Source organism: Mytilus galloprovincialis, chromosome 11, assembly GCF_965363235.1.
Source record: "Mytilus galloprovincialis chromosome 11, xbMytGall1.hap1.1, whole genome shotgun sequence".
Taxonomy (NCBI): Eukaryota; Metazoa; Mollusca; class Bivalvia; order Mytilida; family Mytilidae; genus Mytilus; species Mytilus galloprovincialis.
In genome coordinates this window covers 43,580,612-43,607,217 of record NC_134848.1, presented here as the reverse complement: position 1 = coordinate 43,607,217, position 26,606 = coordinate 43,580,612, and the positions used below count along the sequence as shown (strand labels likewise).

The following is a 26,606-nucleotide window of genomic DNA, read 5'->3' as shown; positions in this document are numbered from 1 at the left end:
TACGGCTTAACGTCCATGATCACAGTATTACATACTGACAGATAATCAATAATTAATAACATTTGTAAGCTTGATGATGCCATAAAAAAATCATGAGTTTTTTTTCTATTTAGAAAATTTATTTCTTTGTTACAAGTTGTTGTTATTTGTGATAAATCGACACAATGTTTAAATAAGGAAATTATAAAATGTATACCTATTAATAACAACTGCGTTTAAAATACATAACATCTGTTTTTGACAGAGGGATTTTTCTCTCAGCAAATGTTTGTTTGTATGTATGATAGCATTAATCAACTTCATGCAAACACCCTTGTTTATTTGAGACCAGCTGGATTTTAATTTACCTCAATATTGCTTCAGGCATTAAAATATATATTATAGTTATATATACGACATTTTATTATCTAAAATGTTAGTGCTTTTCAGAGAGTCAGCTTCAATACGTGTAAAATGAGAAACGGGATGATACAGTCGTGTTTTTTGTTGGTTTTGTTATTTTCAGTGTCCGAACAATGTGGATGTCCTGCACAGTATACACAACAAGTCATTTGCGACTCTAAACTGGGTAAGACCTTTTTTATCAATGGAATTACGTTGCGTAAATATTGCAACATGATATAGGGATGATTTAAAAATAAGACAAATATTTGAGAAAATAATAAATTTCAAAAACTTATAACAGTTAGTAGAGGGCATTGTCGAATATATTTTACTAAATTGAACAAGACATAAACCAGAAAGATTATCGAAGCAAGTTCAGCTTTGAAACTTGTGTGTTTGAAGAGGTCAGAAAAGCTCATTTTTTTCTTTTTTGTTTATGTTTTACAGATAGGTTACATGTTTTTTTTTTGGGGGGGGGATTTAGGCGTACAAAAATAGAGATGTGGAATTACAGAAAAAGGGGGGGGGGTTAAAAAGTAGGATTTGTTGGAAAGAGGAAAACAGTTGGGAATTCGGAAACATTACAAAAAAAATCGAGATATCGGATATCGGGCAATATTGAATGTGTTTATGATTATACTTGTATTATTCACAATAAAAAATATTGTTTACACCGAATGGAGTAAAAAGTGGGATCTGGGGGAAAGAACCAAACAGTTGGGATGTCGGAAACATTACCCCAAAAAAAATCGATATTTCGGATATGAACATCCCTCATAAAAGTATACTACATTTCACAATATTTCATCTTTTCAACAAACCGCTCATTGTATTTGGTTTCCACCAATGGAAATCCACAAAAGCTAAATTATGATTAAAATGTAATCTTTCGAACAATTAAAATTGTTTTAAGGTAGATTCATGGTATACCGCCATCTCGGATTGCACAATCACAGTTCAAAATCGGTCTAGTTATTTGCCCAAATTTGCAAAAATGGTTAGAATGATAAGTCATATAACGAAAACTTGGTGATTTATTGTATTATACAAAATTATTAAACAAATATCATTTATTTTTGTTTTAAGAAACATTTATTCAAATCAGCCATTAAGGGGAAATAACTCTTTTACTAAAAAAAAATTATACTGGACTTATAGGGAAGTTTGTTATTTTTACTTGTAGCAAGAAAACAAGTTCGGTGACACCATTTTGTGTTTTTATTTTCTTAAAATATATAATAAAACCTATCTTCTCACGATTTATTTCAAAGTTTTATCTCGAAATATTTTTTTATGCACACAAATGTGTTTTTTTCAGGAACAATCTAACCAAATTTAGACAATTTTCGACGACTCATAGCATGAAAAATAGCACGATGACCCATACTTTTTATTATATTTTTGAAAAAAAACCATAGTAAAAATTAATCTTCATCTTGACAAATTATAAGAAAATTCTGTCTCAAAAAGTCTATGCTTATGATCTACATTAAATTATTGATATTTTTACTTTTAAAAATGTTGAACATTAAAAACTTCACAATTCAGCGATCAATATAAAATTAATAAATGAATTGCCTGTTGCTTCTTTTACAGTTGTTGTGGCAAAAATTGAATCGTCCTCATCAGATAGATTCAACACCAACTACAAAATATCAGTGACAAAGTTTTATTATGTAAGTATTAACAATTATTGTTATCGTCAAACATGTCTGTAAAGAATTGCGCTAATATTAACGTACCTTTTTGCGGTACGGCCACTATCTTTGTGACGTCGCGTAATTGTAATACTTTATGTTGTATTGAATAGAAACGTATAATGGCAGACGTAGTTCTATCTTTAACGCCTTAGTTAGCTTACGATCAAATACACAACGCAACGCAATAATCTACATTGGTGCCGTGACTTCAAACGGAGAGAATGGACATCAGCCGACTAAAATCCTTGAGAGCGGGGAACAAAGCAGCAGTAACAAAAGTTTTTAAAAAACTGGAGGAAGCCATCGGAGATTCAGAAATAGACACGGAGGAAGTATCAACATTGCTCGAAGCAATTGAGAAGAAAAAGAAGACGTTAGCCTCAATAGACGAACAGATATTGAATGCAGTCGAATCAGAAGATATAACAAATGAAATTCTTGAAACAGATGAGTATTATTTAGATTTAGAGGGTAAAATTCGAAAATTTAAAAAGTTCTTAAAACCCGTACCAAAAGCAGCATCTTCGATACTAGATTCAAGCGCACCAGAGTTTGTTCCGTACACAAACCCATTTACTCACACAAGTCAGCAATTATCTCAGTCAAGTTCGACCTCAAGTAATAACCATCGCCTACCAAAGCTATCTCTTCCCAATTTTAATGGAGACATTTTACAATGGCAATATTTCTGGGATTCATACGAGACCACGATTCATCACAATCACACATTAACTGACATTCAGAAATTTTCGTACTTGAACTCATTGCTTCAATTTGAAGCTGCAAACGTAATTTCAGGATTGACAATGACAAATCCAAACTATCACAAAGCAATTGAATTATTGAGAAACCGCTATGGGCAACCACATAAAATCATTAATGCATATATGAGAGCACTACTTGATATACCCGCACCACATGATACATTAGAAAGTTTGAGAACATTTCATGACAAATCGGAAGCCTACATACGGGGTCTAGAGTCTCTCGGACAATGTCAGGAAATGTACGGATCGTTATTGATACCAGTAATTCTCGGGAAGATACCGCATGAAGTACGAAAAAATATAACACGAGAAAACGGGAGCGACAGTTGGAATATTCAATCGCTTCGAAACACGATAGGTAAAGAGATTTCTATTCAAGAGTCCGGATACGGAGATTATACACAGACGTATTCAACCGCAACACCTAGCGCAAATTTCATAACAGGCGTTAAACGAGTAACTACAGATAAAACCCGTCCGATAAACACAACAGACAAATCATTCAACTCGAATCGGAAGAAACAATGCACATATTGTGACGGAAACCACTGGCCTAACGAATGTAAAGATGTCATAGATCACGATAAAAGAGTAGCCATTATAAAAGAAAAGAGGTTATGCTTTAATTGTTTAGGTAAGCATAAAATAGCCGATTGCAAATCCAAGAATACGTGTAAGTGTTGCCACCGGAAGCATCACTCTTCATTATGTAAACAGAACTTGTACTCAAATAAACATCATATTGAAACTGAACAATCGCAAAACAAAGTAGACACAGAAACTTCTATGTTGTATACCGCTAGCGAAGAAAGGTCCACTGTTTTACTGAAAACCGCATTCAGTCCAGTCGTTCACAAAAATACATGTATAGATGCAAGAATACTCTTTGACGAGGGAGCTCAGCGCTCATTTATAACGGAAGAACTAGCAGCTAAATTGGACATTAAAATAGAGGGGTCTGAAACATTAAGTATAGCTACATTTGGAAGTACTACGAAAAAGGTGAGAAATCTTGACAAAACAACAATTAATCTTAAGTCTACAGAAGGAGATTTAATCCCGATTAAAGTTTTAATTGTACCAACCATTGCTTCACCACTTCAAACTCACAACATAGGAATAACGCAGAAGTTTTCATATTTACGTGGTCTACAATTAGCACACCCAGTCATGGATGGAGAGCAATTTGAAATATCCTTATTAATTGGAGGTGATTTTTACTGGGACATAGTTCAAGACAAAATAGTGCGTGGAAACGGTCCAACCGCAGTTAGCTCGAAAATTGGATATTTACTTTCCGGTCCTGTCCCTACGCGAAACAGTAATGCATCTTTCTCAATGATGAATATACTAGTATGTCACAAACAAGAAGAGTGCGATCTTGAAAAATTTTGGCAGCTTGAATCGTTGGGAATTGACGCTAAAGAACAAAATGATCCAAACCTAGCTGAATCAATTGAAAATTACTTACAAACCTCTATTACGAAGAAAAATTATAAGTATATTACGAAATTACCATGGAGAGAGAATGCGCCAGAACTACCTACAAATGAAGACATCGCAAAACGCAGAACGGAAAGCGTTATTCGTCGCCTTAAGAAGGATCCCGAGATGTTCCGAAAGTATGGTGAGATAATTACAGACCAAGAACAAAGAGGATTCATTGAAAAGGTATGTGATGAAAGTACATGCACAAACAAGGTTCATTACATTCCGCATCATCCCGTAAAAAAGGATTCAGTCACCACCCCGATACGCATAGTATATAACTGTAGCTGTAGAGCGAATGCCAGTAGTCCTTGTCTTAACGATTGCCTAGCAACATATCCACCAATTATGACTGATTTGACGGAGATATTAGTACGCTTTAGAATGTACAAATATGCAGTTACAGCAGACATTGAAAAAGCATTTTTGCATATTGAATTAGATGTTGATGACAGAGATGTCACAAGATTTTATTGGTTAGAGAATCCCATGGACACAGAAAGCCGTTTGATTACCTACCGGTTTAAGGTTGTACTTTTCGGCGCCACCTGTTCGCCATTCATGTTAAGCGCCACGCTAATGAAACATTTTAGAGACAATCCGTCAACTACATCAACAGAATTACAGAGAAATGTATACGTGGATAACGTTCTGACCAGTTTTACAGATAAACAGTCACTTTTGAAATTCTACACGGAGTCAAGAAAATTATTGTCAGAGGCAGGATTCAACTTACGGTCTTGGAATTCTAATAGTACGGAATTACAGAACGTTGCAGGACGAGACAAGATCGGCGACAATGACGACATAGTCAAAATTTTAGGCATGAGATGGGATAGGGAATCCGACGATTTGAAATTTCAACAGATTGAATTTATGGAAAAAGACAAAATGATAACAAAGCGTGAGGTTTTGCGCACATCGTCTAGAATTTTCGACCCCCTAGGATTAATCACGCCAATTACGGTGAAAGCTAAGCTGTTTATGCAGACTTTATGGAAGGCAAAGTTGGATTGGGATGAATGTTTGTCCGACGAACTGAGAAGTAAATGGCAGGTAATAGCTTTAGATATCGAGGAGGCTACCAAAATAGTATTTCCACGAATGTTAACGGAAGGAGTAATTAACGAGAAAACGTCGCTACATATTTTCACAGACGCCAGTCAGTTAGCATACGGAGCTTGTGCTTACTTAGTTACAGCAAATTCATCGGTCATCGTCATGGCTAAAAACAGAGTAGTACCCGTGAAACCGATTTCATTACCACGTTTAGAACTTATGGGCGCGCTTATCGGCGCCAGATTAGCAACGCATCTTCTTAAAGTCATAACAACAGAACATGTGTATATGTGGAGCGATAGTCAAATTGTTTTGAGTTGGATTAAATCGTCAAAAATCTTAAAACCGTTCGTAGCAAATCGACTTAAAGAAATAAGAAAATTAACAGAGAATGCTGAATGGAATTATTGTCCAACAGATGACAATCCAGCTGATTACCTAACTCGCGGAATTTACGCTAAACAACTTTATAACAACAGCTTATGGATGAACGGTCCACAATGGATTTTAAATCGTGAGAATTGGCCGACATGGACGAGGAAAATTGAAGAATGCAGCACGATGATAACTGTTAGCGATGAAAAAACAGACGATAAAAGTACAAATGCTTTAACACAGACAATTTCATGTATAGATATACAACGATACAGCTCTTTAGAAAAAGCAATTAGAGTAACAGCATACGTCATGCGTTTTATACAGAATATACGGAATTCAAAAGATAAACGGTCAATCGGATTTATCAGTGTTGAGGAGCGATGTAAAGCATTAAAAGTTCTAATAATGACAGTACAACAGGAAACTTTTAAGGATGAAATTGAAAGCTTGAATTCATCTTCACAGAAAAAAGTGCCACTTGTTCGACAACTTAAACTATATACAGACAAAAATGGATTACTACGTTGTACCGGGAGAATACAAAACGCACCTGTGAAGGAGAGTACTAAATATCCGTTGTTATTGCCAACACATCACAGTCTTACGTCCTTAATCGTTATGGATGCACACACAAAGACTTTACATGCCGGACTTAACAGTACAATCGCATATATTCAACAGAAATATTGGATACCGAGAATAAGGCAGTGCGTAAAATCACAAATTCGTAAATGCGTCCATTGCATTAAAATATCAGGAATGCCTTACAGCGCACCCGATCCGCCACCGCTACCTAAAGATCGAGTCAACTACGATTATCCTTTTTCAGTAACCGGCGTTGATTTCACAGGAGCTTTGTATACAAAAGGAAAACACAACGAATTAAGCAAAACATATATTTGTTTATTCACTTGCGCCGCTACACGAGCTATACACTTGGAGATAGTCACAGATTTAACCGAGGAGTCTTTCATGCTTGCTTTTAAAAGATTTGTCGCTAGGAGATCTACACCAAGGATTATGTTGTCCGATAATGCAACAACCTTCAAGGCAGCCGCCGAAAAGATTACAAGATCAAGCAAAGACAACCGAATACAAGAAAAACTTGCCGATCAAGGAACGGAGTGGAAATTCATACCCAACCGAGCACCGTGGTTTGGAGGCTTTTGGGAACGCCTAATTGGACTCACGAAAAAGTCAATTAAAGCAATACTAGGAAAGTCATGTGTCACTACGGAAATGTTGAATACAATTGTAATCGAAATCGAGGGAACTCTAAACAATCGTCCGATAACTCACATTTCTACTGATATTAAAGATCCCGAACCGCTGACGCCAGCGCACCTTTTATATGGTCGTCGACTTGACAACCAATCGGAACAGAATATTGACAGTGCTACTTCCGAAGATTTGCACGTGAAACTCAATAAAAATTTACAGAGAAATAATGAACTAATCAACCATTTTCGCTCAAGATGGAAACACGAATATCTGACGTCACTCCGTGAATTTCACCGTACATCTGGAAGAAACGAACAAACAATACAAATAGGTGACATTGTACAAGTACACAATGACACAAATCGTATAATGTGGAAATTAGCAGTTGTACAAGATTTAGTTCGTGGAAAGGATGGACTCATTCGATCAGCTGTTATCAAGACCGACACAGGAATCACCAACCGTCCGATTGTGAAGCTCTATCCGTTGGAAATACGCAGTACACATGATGACAGTGAATGAACTTTTCTGCCCTGGAGAACTTTTCTGCCCTGGAGAAATTAGTGGATGTATAGACTGTTAAATTAACTCCAGTTATTATATAGACTTGTAAAAGTGTTAAATTATTCAGACGTGAACAGTTAAAATACTATTGAGAGACTTTAAATATGATTTTATTTCTTTTTATGTCACAATTTACGAATTTTTCATATTGTATTTCAAATTTGAGTTAAATATCATTTTCTGCGGCCCCAGAATGTAAAGAATTGCGCTAATATTAACGTACCTTTTTGCGGTACGGCCACTATCTTTGTGACGTCGCGTAATTGTAATACTTTATGTTGTATTGAATAGAAACGTATAATGGCAGACGTAGTTCTATCTTTAACGCCTTAGTTAGCTTACGATCAAATACACAACGCAACGCAATAATCTACAATGTCTATTGTGAAAGTCCGTCGGATAGTTAATGAATTAAAACGGATAGCAAGTACTTGTCTAAATTGGACATTCATGCAAAGTTTTAGATCAGAAAAATTATTGTATATTATTTATATTGCGCTTTTTTGTTTATTATTATGGGGACAGAAAGGTTTGATTTATACTGTTTTTTGTACATTATTTAAACTGTCCATACCTTATGAACCTTTTTCTATTTTTATTTGTGAACAATCAGGATTTGATACAAGGTTCAAATAATTTTAAGTACATACGTTTAGATTTTTCCACCCCCAATTATGTTTGATAAAAAAATAAATAATGCACGATTAAACTGCTAGTTTTGCTATCGGAAATATCTTAGTATATAATACATGCTTTTTGTACTTTTGCATGTTACTGTTTCATTGGACTTTTTTAGAAATGTTGTTTCGGTTTGGGTTATATGACTTCAAGTTATTATTTATAATTATTGTTTTAGAGACATGTAAAATATGTTATAGGATATAAGCGCTGTAATGATTTTAATAAATTTGTGATTTATTTTATACATGTTTGGACAGGGTAAGATGGAATATGATAAGTTGTCTGATAAAAAGACCCTGGAGACACCGATATCAACTGGAGCATGTGGTCCTGTAGTTCTCACTGTAGGATCAAGTTATATTTTATCAGGTAAAAGTGTGTTTGTCATTACAGATTGAAGCATTAAATGCATTAAATGCATTATTAGACTTTTTAATTATTTAAACGTTTTCATTGGCAAACAAAGTTGCAGAAGAAGGAAAAATAAATAACTTGCTGTATATTTCATTTAGCTACACGAAAAATTAACATAATTTAAGTTAATACATTATTGTTAATTCATAACACCAACTGCCTCTAAATTCTGCTGTCATTGATTTGTTTGAACAATTACATATAATAAGCAAAATAAACATATTGTAGGAATATCCAGTACGGTTGTTTTAATTCAATGTATCCTTATCATATTCGTTGAACATTTAGATAATTTGTATTTTTTATCACATAACAGTTTCTCTGTATGATGGTAAAATGAGCCATAACTTGTGTGGACTCCAGGTTGAAGCCAAGAAAGCAAGTCAGGTCTTGTTACAAGGTTTGGCTGGAAAATATAAAGATAATTGTGGATGTGAGGTATGATTCTGTTATTGTTTTCGCGACCACAATTATCACAGACACAGTGGAGAAGACACTGCTAAATAAATATGATTTAGTTATGAATTTTGTTAATTTTGTTTATAAATTATTTGGAATATATTGTAAGATATAGATGTGTTGTGTTATTTTAAAAGGACTTGACAGTGTACTCTTAATTCGTGAAATGTTTTGAGGATTAGAGTTAAGCAATCACCAATCAATCATGTTTTAACGTTGTTCAAAGAGCCCGTAACTTAAAACATAACTTATCTATGATCAACATGAGTTTTATTAATTTATTCTAATGCAAATATAATATTCTTCATTGTTATAAAAACACAGGCATGAAGATTTGCTAAACAATTTTGTTATGCCGGGTTACTTTTACGCTTATTGATAATTTGGAAAACATAATTGTCTTCCAGGTTATATTTTTCTTATTGTTTTACTTTCAGATGCCATATGCGTTTGATCCTCCACCAACAGGCCCACAAACCAGAAACCAATGTAGAAATTCACCTCCAGGTTGCTCCTATCAAAGTCTTTGTAGCAGAGATGGATACGGTAGATGCAAGTGGCAAGGCTGTTGAAAAAGTCATTAAAATGTTTCGTTTTAACACTTTGTGTGTTATTTTGTTACTTTCTGGAAAACAAATTCGATAGATTAATTGTTGATTTGCTTAAAGTACAGAGGTAAAGATTTTCCGGCATGTCTAGCACTATAACATATTCAAAATGTATATAAAAGGTGGTTGCTATAAAAGAAGTCAACAGAAGTGAAGGGCAAATAGTTATCAACGGTACCAGGGTTATTATTTAATACGCCAGACGGCTATTATTCAATCTAAATAGTATACTGTAGTAAAATAATGAGATGGATAAAACAATAATAGCTATTGTAACGCCTTTAGCATTGAGAAAAAAAACATACCGCAATACGTAGAATGGGTCTAATGAAAGAGGGACGAAAGAGACGAAAGAGATTTCAGTTGAACACAAGGTCGTGTTCAATTTAGAAATAGGTAATCAAAGAAACTAACCATTATGACAATGACGTCTGGCGTATGCAATTATAATCCTGGTACCTTTGATAACTATTAACATAAGTTAACAAAGAAATACTGACAGTTATTGACATGCCATCTCCGATCCTACGATTATGTCTTCTTAAATGTTATGTGCAATGACTTGACAACATTATCGTATATTTATCCCTTCTGAATAAGTCTGTTTAAAGATTCGGTACGTTTATAAGGTGAGTTACAATATTTGTGTGTATTGTATAGAATATAACCATAAAAGATGAGATGTAAAATACCTAAACGTATAATATGTCTGAACGTGATTGTATTCAATAACGTCAATATCGTGCTCCGTATAAATATTGTTCCATTCCTTACAAATAAAAAAAGAAGATGAGATATGATTGCCTATTTCTGATTAATACGTTGATATCTCGGAAACAGAACATTCATGCCACCAAAATCTACCAGAACACGTGGGCGTGGTGGAAGGAGTAGATGCAGATGCAGAGGGAACTCTGATTGTAACGAATTATGATCTAGCAGAGATGTCGGACCAACCAATCCAACTTGTATTACAACCTCTTGCTGGTCCATCAAGTTCAAATGACGATGTTTTAGTGCACGATATCAGGCCTACGGATGACACAGATGTGTCGAGTATGGTTAACCCGTTGGAGAAAATGCACAAGAAGTTCAAATTACATACAGACAACCTAAACCTGGAGAGTTTTTATATATTTCATGTGTGACAATGAGCATGATGGTCGTAGTACGATCGTAGTCAGGTCGTTAGAAGAGCGTGATGAGGACGGCATATGCGTGATATAATCGTACTATGGTCTTGAACAGCGTGGTTTTAACGTGGTATATTCGTATTGGAAGCGTCGATGGGTCGCTGTAAGACCGTGATGGTCGTAGTAACGTCAGTGTGAGATCGCAGCGCAGTCTCTCCGAATTGAATCACACTTTCGCTACGATGGTACAGCATTCTTACCACGACCTTACTGCGCTCTCAATACGCTTTTACTACGACCTGATTTCGCCACGACACACGAACCCTTTCAAAGTTGGCCGGCCTCATCACGATATTGAAGATCTCACCACGACCGTATTACGACCTTACTGTAATCTACACGATCGCACTATGATCGTCAAAATTTTAATTTTTTTCACAGATCATAGTGCGATCGTGGCCTAGTAGGACTGCGGTATTATACGCTTTGTGAGAAAACAAATAGGATTATCTCAAATATTTTAAATGTTTATATCTTTTATTTCGTATAAAGTTAAAGTCTATAAATAATTTGTTGACAATTATCATAAGTTACTATATATTAGCATGGTGCACCGGTCGGGAATAACCATTTTTCTTATAAAAACAACATAAATTGTCCTTTCTATTTTTGATATGTGTATGGAACAAATATTTCAAATATGTTCCTACGTCAACTGTCAATGATGTTATCAGTGGATACTTTGATTTTATTTCAAGCAGTTAAAAATATCTCATCAGTCTCACAACTCTTCGGAGACTTATTCATTATCCATATGTCTTTTGATTGAATACAAAACGCATACTCATGTTTTACTAACGCTTTATAAACACTTGTAAAATAACATGCGTTTTAACAACTTTTGTACCTCAAACACTCAAAGGGTTTTCTTAGAGTTTTTTTTCTGTTAGGTTGAAGGCCAATTCTAGGATTGGATAGAAAGAATTAGGATTCAAAGCTGTTGTGAAAATTCCAGATTAACCTCTAAATTTAAAACACTTCTTCCCCTCAACTTTAAAATAAAATCTATTGTTTCACCTTTGCCTGTACAAATACTAATTTGGTTTTTTTTTTTAACCGGTTAATTTATATTGACTATGTAAAAAAAAAAGTGCATAAAATTTATAAGATGATTCATTACTATGAGAAGTGAAACATTTGTATTTATACGATAGTTGAATGCGATAGTAAACTCGACTGCTATTCTACATGTTTGAAACTCACTTAATTTTTTTTTAAAACAATGTGTCTATAGTTATCATATTACTGAATTGAAGTTATTGAATCGTGTGAATGATTCTACGCAAAATCAATTTTCTTTACTATTTTTTTTTACATTTTTTTTACATTTTACCAATTACACGTATTAGATTAAAGTAAAAAAACGACCAAACCTTCAGTTGAGAGTGAACCTTAAACAATTGTTACATGCAATCCCATTTTTCCGACGTTCTTATGGTTGTCATAATGAGACATCTGTTTTTCTTTGAAGAATTCTGGATCCAGGGGAATATATTAATAAACATTGTAACTAAACGCTTACTACGGGCATGGGTTTTGCTCATTGTTGAAATTCCTACGATGACCTATAATTGTGAACTTCTACGTCATTTGATCTGATGGCGATTGATTGGTGACCATACAACATCTTCTTATTTTTATACTACATATAATATTACACAAACAATAAAGACCAACGACAATAGTGTCAGTATTTGCTTCATGGAATATTGTCAGATTTCAATACATGCACAAGAGAGAAATAAAAGGTACTGCTTTTTTAATGTTGTGCATCATCCAAAGTCATTGATATGAATTTTCATGAAACAGAACAACATTCTTATCTGACTGCAAAAAACCGATGCGAGTGAAACAAGTGTTAAGTGATTAGTTTATTTTCTATTGAAAGGTTGGATTATCTTTTTATTGTAGTTGAATTGTCGACATTATAGCGTTTTTAATTACTATTATTTGAAATGTTAGAAACTGTAAAGTGCAACACAATATCACTTATAGAAATAGTGACAAAAAAGGACAGATATTAAAAAAAACACAGGACATTGACAGAGGAACCTTTATAATTCGAATTTGAAATACTCATGTGTTTCAGAAAGATATTGACTTTCATCTCAATTGGAAAAAAAATTATGGCCGTCACAAAAAAGTAGAAACCAACAGAACTTATTATATTTATTTTAAGAGCAGGAGGGTTCTAAAACAAGTGTAATGCAGTAGAACCCTTACAAAATTAGCGATCAAGTTGTTTGTGTATCAACTACAAGTCTAACACTCGAATTATTTCAATATTTCTAATTGTGTTTTTTTTTATTTTGAGGATGTTTTTTGTGTCATGGATAAGAAATACTCATATAACCAAACAATTTATTAGGTTTTTAGATATTTGCTATAAGAATACGGGAACAATACTTTTATTATTATTTCCTCTCAGTTTTGACATTTCCCATCGTAGACAATGATGTCATCAATAGCTATATCTCCATGGTAACCTTTTCCTTTGTAACCTCTTATTGAGACTTCAAAATCAGAAGTAGAAGATAATGTTACATTCATTCTATTCCATTGAAATCCCTGATCACCAGATAACACTTGCAACACAAGGTAATTTGCTGGTGTTTGGTTTTTCTGTAAAAAAAATAATAGCATAAATTACACAATATGTTTACTCTCTGATACTCAAACCAGCACTTTCCTTGATACATTCCCCATTTCCATTAACAAATTTAGTATACCAAAAATCATCAAACTTACAATATAGACCCGAGCCAAATATGATAATGAATTTGTCATGAATAATTACCTTAATCAATAATTTTTATTAAAAAAACTAGTACAATATCATAATCATAATGGAATGCAAATAATCTCTTAAAATTACAACCACATCATGCTGATTTGAAAAATGATTTTAGTTAATATGATGAGTTTATTTAGATAATGAAACAGCAATGCTTTTTTCTACGGGGGATCATTAATTTTAAAATTGAACTCAAATTCTGCGTATAAACTGAATTTGAAAATTTTTAGTTTCAAGAAAGGGTTTTTAAAAGCAACATATTTGATCTGGTCTTAAAATCTTTATACATATCCCTACGTTGTAATCAACGCTTTTAAAATTTTGTATTCTGGCAATGCTACAATAAATAAAAGGTCATGTATACATACACAGAGGAAAAACGAGGCGGAATATGCTTAATAGAATATTAAAATTCAGAAGTCAAAACCAATCGACAATGCTAAGGGAATAAAGGAAAACGACTAGACAATAGAAAAAGTCTACAAAATACATCTAAGCCAATCAACAGGAACCCCCATCACAAACCAGGGATGATATCAGGTGTTCCGGAAGGTCAGGTTTTCGTTGATAATATTTACCTGGATTATTCCAATCTCAAGCTGGTCAATATCTGACCCAAACATATGATACCAGAGACTTAAACATCTGTCCTGGTTTCCAGTCATTAGTGGAGATACCAGATCAGCATATTCGTTTTGATTATGACTTGATGTTTCAATATACAAGTATGTACCTCGTACGTTACCTACAATTATATTAGAAATGGGGTAAACTAATACCATTTTAGACAAATACCATTAAAATCAATTTATTTACAATTGTGCGTTCATATTAATGATATAATAATTATTTGTTTTCTAAAATCAATGAAATTAATAATATCTTCTTTCTTTTATTCTTTGAATACTTGTATAACTTATTTCCAGTTGTTTTTACTGGAAACAGCAACATCATGGATGACATTTGTGAAACAGTTACTACTTACATATTTCTGAATCATCAAATGTCATCAATTCGTCGGAAAGTGTTTGATGTTTTATATCTTACACAATTTAACAGTATTTATGCCATGGTTCATATTGAAAGCTCGCCGCGATATTGCCTTTTTTGCTGATACTAATAATTGAACTCTTTTCCTTTTGATCAGTTTTGACATTAATGATGAGATAACAATTACAGTTTCAGCCTTATACCTAGATATCATCAATGTATCATACTTACCAATAGTATGATCATGACTTGGACCTGTGGCTGTTGACGTTGTTCCTGCTCTATGAGATATCCAATCAAAATTGTCACTGGGAACTTGTTTCCATAGACATATATCTCCTGCTTCAAAATCACAGTTGTATTGCGTAATACCTGTAAAAAAAACACCTCAAAATTACGCAAGAAGTGTAAGAAAAAGAAAGTTTGGTAAATTCAACAAAATCAGCTGTGATGTGTTTCAGCTTTTGATTTTGCCATTTGATAAAGGGTTTTTTCCGTTTTGAATGTTCCTTGTTTTTTTATGTTACTTCATACTTCGTAAAAAATTCTCACAATTACTTACTATTAATATAGTCAGGATTTCATTCTGATAATTGTATACAATATCCCGCCAAGGGCTGGACTAGGAGTATGTATAATACCTGTTACACATTTATTGGACGTCATTTGTGTTTTTATTCTAACAGTATGAAATTGTAAATTGGCATTTATGTTGCATATATGATATTAAATGTTCGTTAGGAAAATGATGCATCACCTTTTACGATATGTAGATAAGTTTTACCCTACCAAGTATAAGAGTGAATCATTTTTGTGAGGTTCGAACATCATTAGCTGAGGAAAACTATCTTTCATTTAATAAGGTGTCTTGTAGTAAACTCTTGTTATAATTTAGAGAAAATTTTAGAAGATAAGGGGAAAATACTTCTTGTAAAATTTGGAAAGAACATTCCATGTATATTGTGTTAGAGCTAAACGATATGCAGGCATTAATTAGTTGTTATGTATCGCTTCAAAAGATCGATAACGTTATAATAATTGAAGCTGGAGTTATTTGCTTCTGGTTAGCCAACGGACATACGAACGGACGGAGTCAATCGGTTCTTAGACCTGTTTCCGCCTTCGCCGAAACAGGTAAATATGGGAAGTCTTTAAAAAAAAATTACAAACCAAACGTTATCAGCCAACGGAAAAAGTGTAAAACAACTGTCAGATTCCTGAACTGGCATATGAATGTTATATTACAACTGATTTTAAGTTGGAAGCATTGTATCGATTGCTAAAGCGAAGGCTAACATGTTCCGGCACAGTAATGTTGACTCAATTTCAGGAGGGATTTTGTTGTATTGGGGACGAAAACATGAATGTATTGTACACAAGGCGTCCCAATCTTAACCTTTTTATTGTATACTTGTTGATTTATAGACAATAAATACAGAGGCTTCTACTAAAGATTTGTTCATTAAATATCACTATATAAATTATAACATTTGTTTCTTAAAAAAATAGTAATCACCTATACTTCCTGATCCACATAAATCTCCCGTCCCGTTCTGTTGCTCGTACAGGCACAAATTAAGTGTGATGTCTTATACAGTGATATATTAATCACAGGGAAGAGGGCGGGATAGGGATTATGGCAATTGGAACATTTCCGTATTAATCTGTGACACCAACACTCCTAAACGGTTATCGAGCTATAACAAGGTCATCTTACAAAATATTGTGATGTATTTATATCATTGAATAACGACACATCTGTACATACTGTAATAAAAGAAAATCAAGACACTTTGTGCGTAGGCAATGAACTGTCTCCTAGAATATACATCTACATCTAGGTACATGTAATTCACCATTTCAGAATATAATGCACTCTTGGTAATATTTCGAAAAGCGTACACCAAAACGTTGTTATTGGTTTAAACATTCTAAACAATGGAAATTAAACCAATGACGTAACGTTATTTTCATTTTAGTGTACGCAAAATAAGATTACCCATAGTCCTTTAGATTGTAAAAGGGCGAATTGTCAACTTAATTCCTCAATTACCTTTAACCTTCAATTCATAAGTTGAAATTTTTCTTCCATTTATAAAACAAGTGTAGTTCCCCTGGTCGTTTGGTAAAACATCTGGTATCGTCAATTGATGTTTATCAGACGATAATTTTACACGTGGGTCTAAACTACTCGAATCCTTCATCCACGTGACCAAGCCAAATAATCCTGTACTGTTTTTACAGTCAATAACAATATTTTTGCTACCTACTTGGATACCCTGATTACTTCTACTTTGCTGTTCTGAAAAAAATAAACATAAAAAATTCTCGTTTTACATTTTATATTTTAGGGCCGTTTATAGCTGACTCGCAGTATGGTATATGTTCATTGTTGAAGGTCGTAAAAAGACCTATAGTTGTAAAATGTATGTGTCACTATGTCGTTTTTTGGAGAGTTGTCTTTTTGGAAATCATACTACATCTTCTTATTTTAAGATTCACTGTCAATTTCATTATGTCTGTTGGTGCCATTTTATACGCCCGTCAACATTTTTCGGTGTGTCCGTCTATCCGTCTGTCTGTCCGGCGTAAATATGTCGCACCTAACCTTAAGAACGAAATATCCAAATTTCATGAAACTGAACATAGTTAGCTGTTTCTTATGATGTTCAAACGATCTGTATACTTTTTAGTGAAAATGAGATTAAAAGTTACGGGACTTTGTAACTAAAACAGGGGTTTGGTTTGGTTTCTTTCACATGTCGTGCCGTAGCTCAAAAACCATTTATGATTATAGCTTAAAACTGTACACACTTCTTTGTTATATAAATCTAAAGTTCAGAATACTTTTTGGTGATAATTCAAAATTTCATATAAGGGTAATTGAGGGTTTGTTTTTTTTAAAGGGGGGTTTCACATGCCGCGCCGTATGTCAGGAACTATTTATGATTATTGAATAAGAATTCACACACAAGACGACGTGCGTAGCCTGCGCTCATGGCGCAGCTGTTTATTTGTGATATATAAACGCATTTAGTAAATATTGGATTCAGAGTTTTGTAAAAATCTGGATACAGACCTACAGACAATGTGTACATTTTTCAACATTAAAATGTTATTGAACTGTAGACACTAAATCCACAATAATTCAGACTTGTTCTTGACAATCAAACGTTAACCGTATCGTGATTTTTTTTTAAAGAATTAAGATGGAAATACAACTCGGGTTAAAATGAACAGAACACTGTTTGCACCAATAAAAGAGGGACGAAAGATACCAGAGGGATAGTCAAACTCATAAATCGAAAACAAACTGACAACGTCATGGCTAAAAACGAAAAAGACAAACAGACAAACAAAAGTGCACATGACACAACATATAAAACTAAAGAATAAGAAACACGAAGCCCACCAAAAACTAGGGGTGATCTCATGTGCTCCGGAAGGATAAGCAGATCCTGCTCCACATGAGGTACCCATCATGTTGCTTATGTGATGACAAATCCGTTAAATAGTCTAATTTGGTAGGTCACATTCATGAAATGGAAGGGGATTGAAATTACGACGTAAGGAACATATCCGATATCATTTGTGAATAAATATTATCAAACATGTTAGTTTATACAAATGTTTTGTATTTTGAATATAAATTTCCTTTCTTGCCATTATACTTACTTAATTTACAAGCACAGTCCTCGTCTAAAACTTTACCGTCAGGGCCTTTTGGTCCTTGGTCTCCTTTTTGACCTATTTCTCCAAGTTGACCTGAAAAAGTGAAAGCTATATGATATATTTTTTTTGGTAATATATCAACATTTATATATAGTAATAATACAATTGGCGAAGTTAACTATTATCATTGGGGCTCACATTTGATCTGAATAACTTCAAGACTATATCAAAATCATAATAAACCAAAATAAATCTAACAACTAAATATACTTCGGGGCAAGGTTAAACAATCCTGTTTCAATTACAAAAAAGCCAACAAAACACAAAAAAAGAAGGTGAAAGAGGGCATTATATAACTTATATTATCTAAACGTTTCAATCAATTGAAATAATGCGTTTAAGTTGAATTACAAAAACAAACTTAACACCATTTTCAAACACCAAAAAATATAGCAATGACAAATTTAAAGATGATTTAGTAAGGATAACCTTTATAAATCAGATTTTTAAAACCCGGACGTGCTTAATGTAATACTAGTTATATAATAAAGTTTCATAGAAAGTTTCATTATAGTCTAATTCTATGGTTAAGATAGGAAAAAGACGGGAAAGTCGTATACAAATGTGAACTTTATTAAATGGCTAAAGATAAGTCAGATAGTGTCATGCCATAGTGAACCAAAATCTTTGTTAGAATTATATTAGATACGGACCAACAGGCACTTCATATATCCGACTCATTTTGTTGCTTATTCAGGACCAGTACCGGACGAACGAATAGACTTATCGTACATTGCATACCAACCGTTTTAGAAGTTTAGCGTATTATAAGAAATAGACAGATTATCATACGATATCAATATTTAAGTACAGAAGAAATACAATATCATATGCAATTTAACACGGAATTAAAGGATTTGCGACATTCTAACACTTATGCACTTATTTCACTAAAATGTTCCTATGCAGGTATACTTGTTACATACTGTAAGATATAATGGCTATTGCGTGTTTAAACTATTTTATTTCTGATTTTAAATCTTTTAAATTACCTTTAAAACCTTTTGCGCCGATCAAGCCTGGCGGTCCATTTAAACCTATATCTCCTTTTGACCCTGTTAAGCCTTGACTTCCAGGTTCTCCCTTTAATCCCATTATGACAGGATCGCCAATGTCCCCTCTCAAACCTTTTTCTCCTTTCATACCAGGACTTCCACGTAGACCCGGAAGTCCTCTCTGTCCTTTATCTCCTGGTGGACCCAGTGGTCCTTGATAACCTGGATCTCCAACCAGTCCATTGAGACCAGGCAAACCCTTATCTCCCTGTATTCCTTGGTTTCCTTTAACGCCACTTAAGCCATGTGGTCCTTCAGAAAATAAATAATGTCAAGAACAGCTCTAAGAATTTGATAGTATACATTGAAGACTTTTTTTAACGAAAGCCAAAATTGCGTTATATTTAACTGTTATAAAAAAGAATATGTGGTATGATTGCCAATGAGACAACTATCCACAAAAGACCAAAATGACACAGACATTAACACTTATAGGTCACCGTACGGCCTTCAACAATGAACAAAGCCCATACCGCATAGTCAGCTTTAATAGGCCCCGATAAGACAATGTAAAACAATTCAAACGAGAAAACTAACGGCCTTATTTATGTAAAAAAAAAATGAACGAAAAACAAATATGTAACACATAAACAAACGACAACCACTGAATTACAGGCTCCTGACTTGGGACAGGCACATACATAAATAATGTGGCGGGGTTAAACATGTAAGCGGGATCCCAACCCCGTTAGATGACTTTATATGTTCACATGAAGTTAAGCATACTAGAATGTATAATTGCATGCTTATATTGGTGATTTTGAATCTGTTCAAAGTTTTGATTTTTCTCCCCTGTATACCACATTGCCTCACATTCTCATTAAGAAAAAATTCACACACCTAATTAAATGGGCATTCAAAAAATCAGAATGTGAATATATATGTTCAAACTCTTTACGGTCATTTTTTAGTAGCAATAAACAAAAAAACTATGTTAATTGGACATGCTTTGATACTATATATGCCCTTGAATTTTTACTAGATAACATTTTTGTTCGCTTTGGGGATTCCGTATATCGTCAGATTATCGGAATTCCAATGGGGACTAACTGTGCACCACTTATTGCGGACCTGTTTTTGTATTGTTATGAGTTACAATTTATGACAAAAATAAGCAAAGACCCATCGAAACAACATCTGATAAACAAATTTAATAATACTTTTAGATATTTGGGTGATATTTTAGCTCTCAATAATGAAGACGTCAGTATGTATATTAATGAAATTTATCCTGTTGAACTTACTTTAAATAAAGCTAATACTAACAATGACCACTGCCCTTTTCTCGATCTTGATATCTATATCACTAATGGAAAGCTGAATACTAAAATTTATGATAAAAGGGATGATTTTTCATTTCCTATCGTTAATTATCCGTTTTTAGATGGTGACGTTCCCTTGCCACCATCTTACGGTGTTTATATATCTCAACTTGTACGATTCGCTCGTGTATGTAACAATGTTTTAGATTTTAACGAGAGAAATTTATGTATTACTGAAAAATTATTACACCAGGGTTTTCGATATCACAAACTAGTCAAAACATTTACTAAATTTTATCATCGGTATAAAGACATCATTCGTAAATATAGCTCAACATGCAGACTTCTAATACGTTCAGGTATTTCACATCCAATTTTTTATGGAAATATTCTTTATAAAGCACAAAGGTGTCAGTATTCACCTCAGAAACTTACAAAACCTTTGAATAGACTTATTAAGAAGGTATATAAATACGATACTGTTGTCAAGTCATTAAAGATTGCATATTTTGGCGTTGATATTGAGTCATTGATAAGGTCTTTGCATCGGAACTAAACACATTTATTCTAAAAACAGTTGCTGGCATGACACGGGTTATGTTCTTCTCATATATGTTATGATGGTATGATACTAAACCCCTAACGGGAAGGATTGTGCCTGATGTTCATATGATGAAATCATAATCTTTCAGTCAGTTTAATTGAAGTCTGGAGCTGGCATGTCAGTTAACTGCTAGTAGTCTGTTGTTATTTATGTATTATTGTCATTTTGTTTATTTTCTTTGGTTACATCTTCTGACATCAGACTCGGACTTCTCTTGAACTGAATTTTAATGTGCGTATTGTTATGCGTTTACTTTTCTACATTGGTTAGAGGTATAGGGGGAGGGTTGAGATCTCACAAACGTGTTTAACCCCGCCGCATTTCTGCGCCTGTCCCAAGTCAGGAGCCTCTGGCCTTTGTTAGTCTTGTATTATTTTAATTTTAGTTTCTTGTGTACAATTTGGAAATTAGTATGGCGTTCATTATCACTGGACTAGTATATATTTGTTTAGGGGCCAGCTGAAGGACGCCTCCGGGTGCGGGAATTTCTCGCTACATTGAAGACCTGTTGGTGACCCTCTGCTGTTGTTTTTTATTTGGTCGGGTTGTTGTCTCTTTGACACATTCCCCATTTCCATTCTCAACTTTATGTATGTATATATAAAACTACCGAGACCAATTTTAATGCACTAGATGTGCATTTAGAGAATTATTGTTTCGTCATTAGTGCTCAAAATCTCCATATTTGTTGGCAAAACTTATATAGATCTTTATATGTTTAATTATGTGTTGCTGGTTTTCACCTTTTCTTCTGCCTATATTCTACTGACATTTACCCTGGTTTTTTAAAATTTAATTTGTTCTGATGTTTAACTGTCTCTTATGCATCTGTTTGTTTAAGTTTAACAATATGTTATTGTAAATTTTAAACTGATCTTGCTGTAAGTGACTCACCTTTATCAATTTTTGTTTCTTTTAAAAATAATATTGTATACCACCGAAATAAAGAAAGGTAACAAGTGGTAAACAGTGGGTTTTTTTATATGAAATGCTAGTTGTCGTTTGTTGCTGTGAATCATATTTGTTTTTCGTTTTATTATCTTGTACATAAATGCAGCTGTTAGTTTTCTTGTTTGAGAGTATTACATTCGCCATTTAGGAGCCTTTTAAAGCTGACTATGCAATATAGTTGTGTTCATTGTTGAAGGCCGAACAGTGACCTAAACTTGTTTAATTCTTTGTCATTTTTATCTCTTGCAGAGATTTGTCACATTGGTAGTCATACCACATCTACTTACTTTTTATTGTAATCCTTTAATTCGATAAATTTATGTCATTCATTTTAAAATGCGAATTCAAGATTAAGATATTGCGAAAGTGTGAGTTTTAAGGTGACTTATATACAATGATAATACTTGAAATCGAAATAGTGTCGGTAAATTTTTACCATGAAAAATTATTCATTTTACTGAAAGCGTAGTAATCACCTTTTGTTCCCTTTGCTCCAGGTTGTCCTTTGATTCCTACAAAAGAAACACATTAGCTTTATGGTAAAGAGGGCACATTACGCCCTTCATACGCATACTGAAGATGTTGCAAAAATAATATGGACATTCGTAGAAGGTTATTTTTAAAAGGCGTTAAGATGCTGTTATAAAAACAACTTACAAGAGGCTAGCTTGAGGCGTATGAAAATGTGTTCATATTTAATGTTAACAGCCTCGTTAGTCTTGTGAAATAAATCTTAAGGCACACACGTTTATGTAAAAACAATACAAATGGGCGCCTCATTTATGTAAGTATTATATTATCGGCTTGGCCAATTCAACAAAACCACATTAGATCATATTTCTATACTATAGTTTACTCTTTAAAGATGAATTAAGTAAACCTATGATCACACATTTATTAACCGGATTTTACTTATACTCACCTCGAGAACAAACGGTACCATTACCAGAAGTGCAGTGTTGTTCTAGAATAGATTCCTGTAAATATAATATGTAACTAATTTAGTTCATAAACTTAGTTTAATGCTTCCTCGAAACAGATACTTCTAAATTAGGTAGTCTGGGTTAAAAAGTGTCTGAATAATGAATGAAAAAAAGTAAAATACAAAAAAAACTGAACTCCGACGAAAATTCAAAACGGAAAAGCCCTTCTCAAATGTCAAAATCATATGATAAAATACTTTAAACGAATGGACAACAGCTGTCATATTCCTGACTTTTATATCTGATTTGCCTTTTTTCAAAACTATTTCATTATTTCTGATCTTTTACGTTTGGTGTAACGTTCACAGCTGCCCTACAAACTTAGTTGCAGTAGCATATTTATTGATTGATTTGCTGTTTTAAGCCTCATTAACATATTCACAAATGATATGTAACGTATATATTTAAGTTTACAAGTAGTGTAATTGAAAACAAAAACATTTTATAAATATGATCAATGTTTCAAACTCATATTTGTCAATAATAAAGCATATGCCATTTGACGTCCACATGCATTTCTACTTTGTGATACGTGTATCATAAGAATAGGATATTTGAGGTGTTATACCACCAAATTATAGTACGTCACTTCCGGTTGCATATAAAATAAGCAGTATTTTGTTTATAGTACAGGATAAACTTTACTCATGCCAGGTATTTCCTTTTTTTGAAACAAATGATTAATTCTGCACAATGTTATGAAAAATGCAAATTTAACAAAGACTAAAAGTGGAAAATCAAAAGTAATTTTGCATCTTTTAACACGTTCTGTAGCTAAAAATACTATATGTGAACCCCGCCGCAATTTTTCGCCTATCCAAAGACAGGAGCCTCTGGCCTTTGTCAGTCTTGTATGATTTTCTATTTTAGTTTCTTGTGTATAATTCGGAGTTTAGTATGACGTCCATTATAACTGAACTAGTATACATATTTTTAAGGGGCCAGCTGAAGGACGCCTCCGGGTGCGGGATTTTCTCGCTACATTGAAGACCAATTGGTGGCCTTCGGCTGTTGTCTACTCTATGGTCGGGTCGTTGCCGCTTTACCACATTCCCCATTTCCTTTCTCAATTTTATATGTGACACTACATTATGATAAATGGTAAGAAATTACTATTTATGACGTACCTGCATGGTTAGCAATTGTTGAAACATAGTGTGAAGAGAGGATGATGTCTGTCTTTTGTGTAGATTCTGCCCAACTCCCTTCTCAATTTCAAAAACTTCAAGTATTTCTTTTACCAAATTGTTCGGAAGATGTTTGGTGTTTTTAAGGAAATTTATAATTTCTTTTGTCTGAAAACAAGAAATTAAACCTAACATGTTTTCTACTGTAATGTATTTTAATTCTCTATTTTTTTCAAACAAAAGGGACTACTTATTGATTAAAATTGAACGACATATTTACTAATAAATGATTCCGTTTTTATTCCAGAGCTACATGGTTATATGAAGCCGTTTCACGAACCAAAATGAAGATAAAGAGATCGACTGGAGTATTCACAAAATATGTATACAAAATGTTACTGTGGCTTTCTAACATGTCAGACATTTGCTCGATGTTTGGTGCTGTGGTGCATGTTCTTATTTTTTCTTCTCTCAGGCGTAATAATTAAAATTTCTCGTTATCACAATTTGCATATTATAGGCGATAATTCCTTTCTGCAAGGCCGGTATAAGGCAATAATGGATTTCAAAGTTATATCTCTTCATGACAATGCTCTATGATAAACTATAAATTGTTTTCCGGAGCGGGACGATACAGTTATCCAACAATCGCGTAATGTATGAAAGTAGATATGTATTTTGTGGTTGACTATTACTTTTATGTGTATCATCATCTTGTGTGCTATGGTTTGCAAGCACGCAATTTAAAAGAAATATTTATTTTATACATGTACATGCATGTAGTGCATGATGAACAAATCTTACCTCATATGACATTGTATCCTCCGAACCACACCGTGTTTCCAGAGCTCGTAACTTTTCTGATTCGTACAGGTATTCATGCTTGAGTGTGTAGGTTTTGTAATATTGCCAAAGAGACAATATGATAAATAAAGCAGTGTACAATGTTGTCAGACATATAAGTATTGTACGAGATAAAGATTTGATCTCCATTTTGAAATTCTTATCACTCAGACTTGTCATGTTAGTATTGCAATATCAGGAATTATCTACATATCCAAATATAGGTAAACAATGGTCAAAGGTCATTTTCAGTAATCTTGTTTAATGTTATCACGTGTGCAAATTTATAAAAGGACCTTTCAATATTTAACTTTACTAAATAACTTGCAAATCGAGAACCTTGTTTGTAGTCTTATCTTAATGTTTTTCATTATTTCGAGCATAAGGCGTTAATTGCAGATTGTTTCTTCTCAACTCTAAACGATTTAGATTTAGATCGCGACGTTCGAACTTTCAATCCAGATGACATGTACACATACGTCTGTATATCAAAAATCACTACATAAATGCAATGTCAATGCGTGTTTGAAATAATTAAGAGCAATATAAAAGGGGAGATTTTGTTGCTGTAGAATTATACTCACTGACACTAAATTTGACAAAGTTTTTCTTTTTAGTGCAATATTGGATTATCAGATATAACCATATCTTTTCTTATTATTTCTATTTGATTGTGTTGCTTTGTCTTTTAGCGATTACAATTGAAGTTTCATCACAAAATGGTTATTAATAAGTTTATTCATGATATATCCGTGTTATTTAACCTATTGCGAAGGTGTTGACAACATTGTTATGTATTAGGGTTGAATTCTGTTCGAGGTCGGGGCTATTCCAGGTAAGGGTGTAAGGTCAGACCCGTAATGCTGTTTTTTATGTTTTTAGTATGAACGTACTTATGGAGAATAAAGACGTGTTTTTGTAATGATGTCTTGTCCAGTTATTTAGTCCCCATAAAAGGCAAGAACATCTCATGGTGGAGGACCCGGGCATATGTATTAGGGTTGAATTCTGTTCGAGGTCGGGGCTATTCCAGGTAAGGGTGTAAGGTCAAACCCGTAATGCTGTTTTTGATGTTTTAAGTATGAATATGCTTATGGAGAATAAAGACGTGTTTTTGTAATGATGTCTTGTCCAGTTATTTAGTCCCCATAAAAGGCAAGAACATCTCAACAAATCGTCAACTTAAGTATATCTATGTACACATTGTCACTTGTCATTAATATGTAAATAGCTTTACCGTTAAAGACATTTTGTAACAAAATGTATCGGCATGTCACGCAGATACAAATGTGTGTAAATATTGTTTGGATACAGCTGTTGTCTTATTTATCTTGTTTAAATACTAAGTG

The 26,606-nt window shown here is 33.6% G+C and overlaps 2 protein-coding genes across 2 annotated transcripts; one reads left to right on the top strand and one right to left on the bottom strand.

Moving 5' to 3' along the window:
* Nucleotides 1-402: 402 nt before the first annotated feature.
* LOC143052220 (metalloproteinase inhibitor 4-like) lies at nucleotides 403-9,717 on the top strand. Its single transcript, XM_076225209.1, has 5 exons — nucleotides 403-568; nucleotides 1,981-2,060; nucleotides 8,500-8,611; nucleotides 8,973-9,094; nucleotides 9,553-9,717. The coding sequence occupies exons 1-5, from the start codon at nucleotides 454-456 to the stop codon at nucleotides 9,685-9,687; spliced, it is 564 nt and encodes a 187-aa protein (XP_076081324.1). The 5' UTR covers nucleotides 403-453; the 3' UTR covers nucleotides 9,688-9,717.
* A 3,546-nt stretch (nucleotides 9,718-13,263) lies between these two features.
* On the bottom strand, nucleotides 13,264-25,454 carry LOC143052219 (uncharacterized). The gene is made up of 10 exons (XM_076225208.1): nucleotides 25,219-25,454; nucleotides 24,415-24,582; nucleotides 23,227-23,281; nucleotides 22,781-22,816; nucleotides 19,425-19,739; nucleotides 18,376-18,465; nucleotides 16,754-17,002; nucleotides 14,932-15,072; nucleotides 14,289-14,455; nucleotides 13,264-13,538 (listed from the first exon to the last, which is right to left on the bottom strand). Exons 1-10 carry the CDS (start codon nucleotides 25,435-25,437, stop codon nucleotides 13,341-13,343), a joined length of 1,638 nt encoding a protein of 545 aa, XP_076081323.1. The 5' UTR covers nucleotides 25,438-25,454; the 3' UTR covers nucleotides 13,264-13,340.
* Between the last annotated feature and the right edge of the window lie 1,152 nt (nucleotides 25,455-26,606).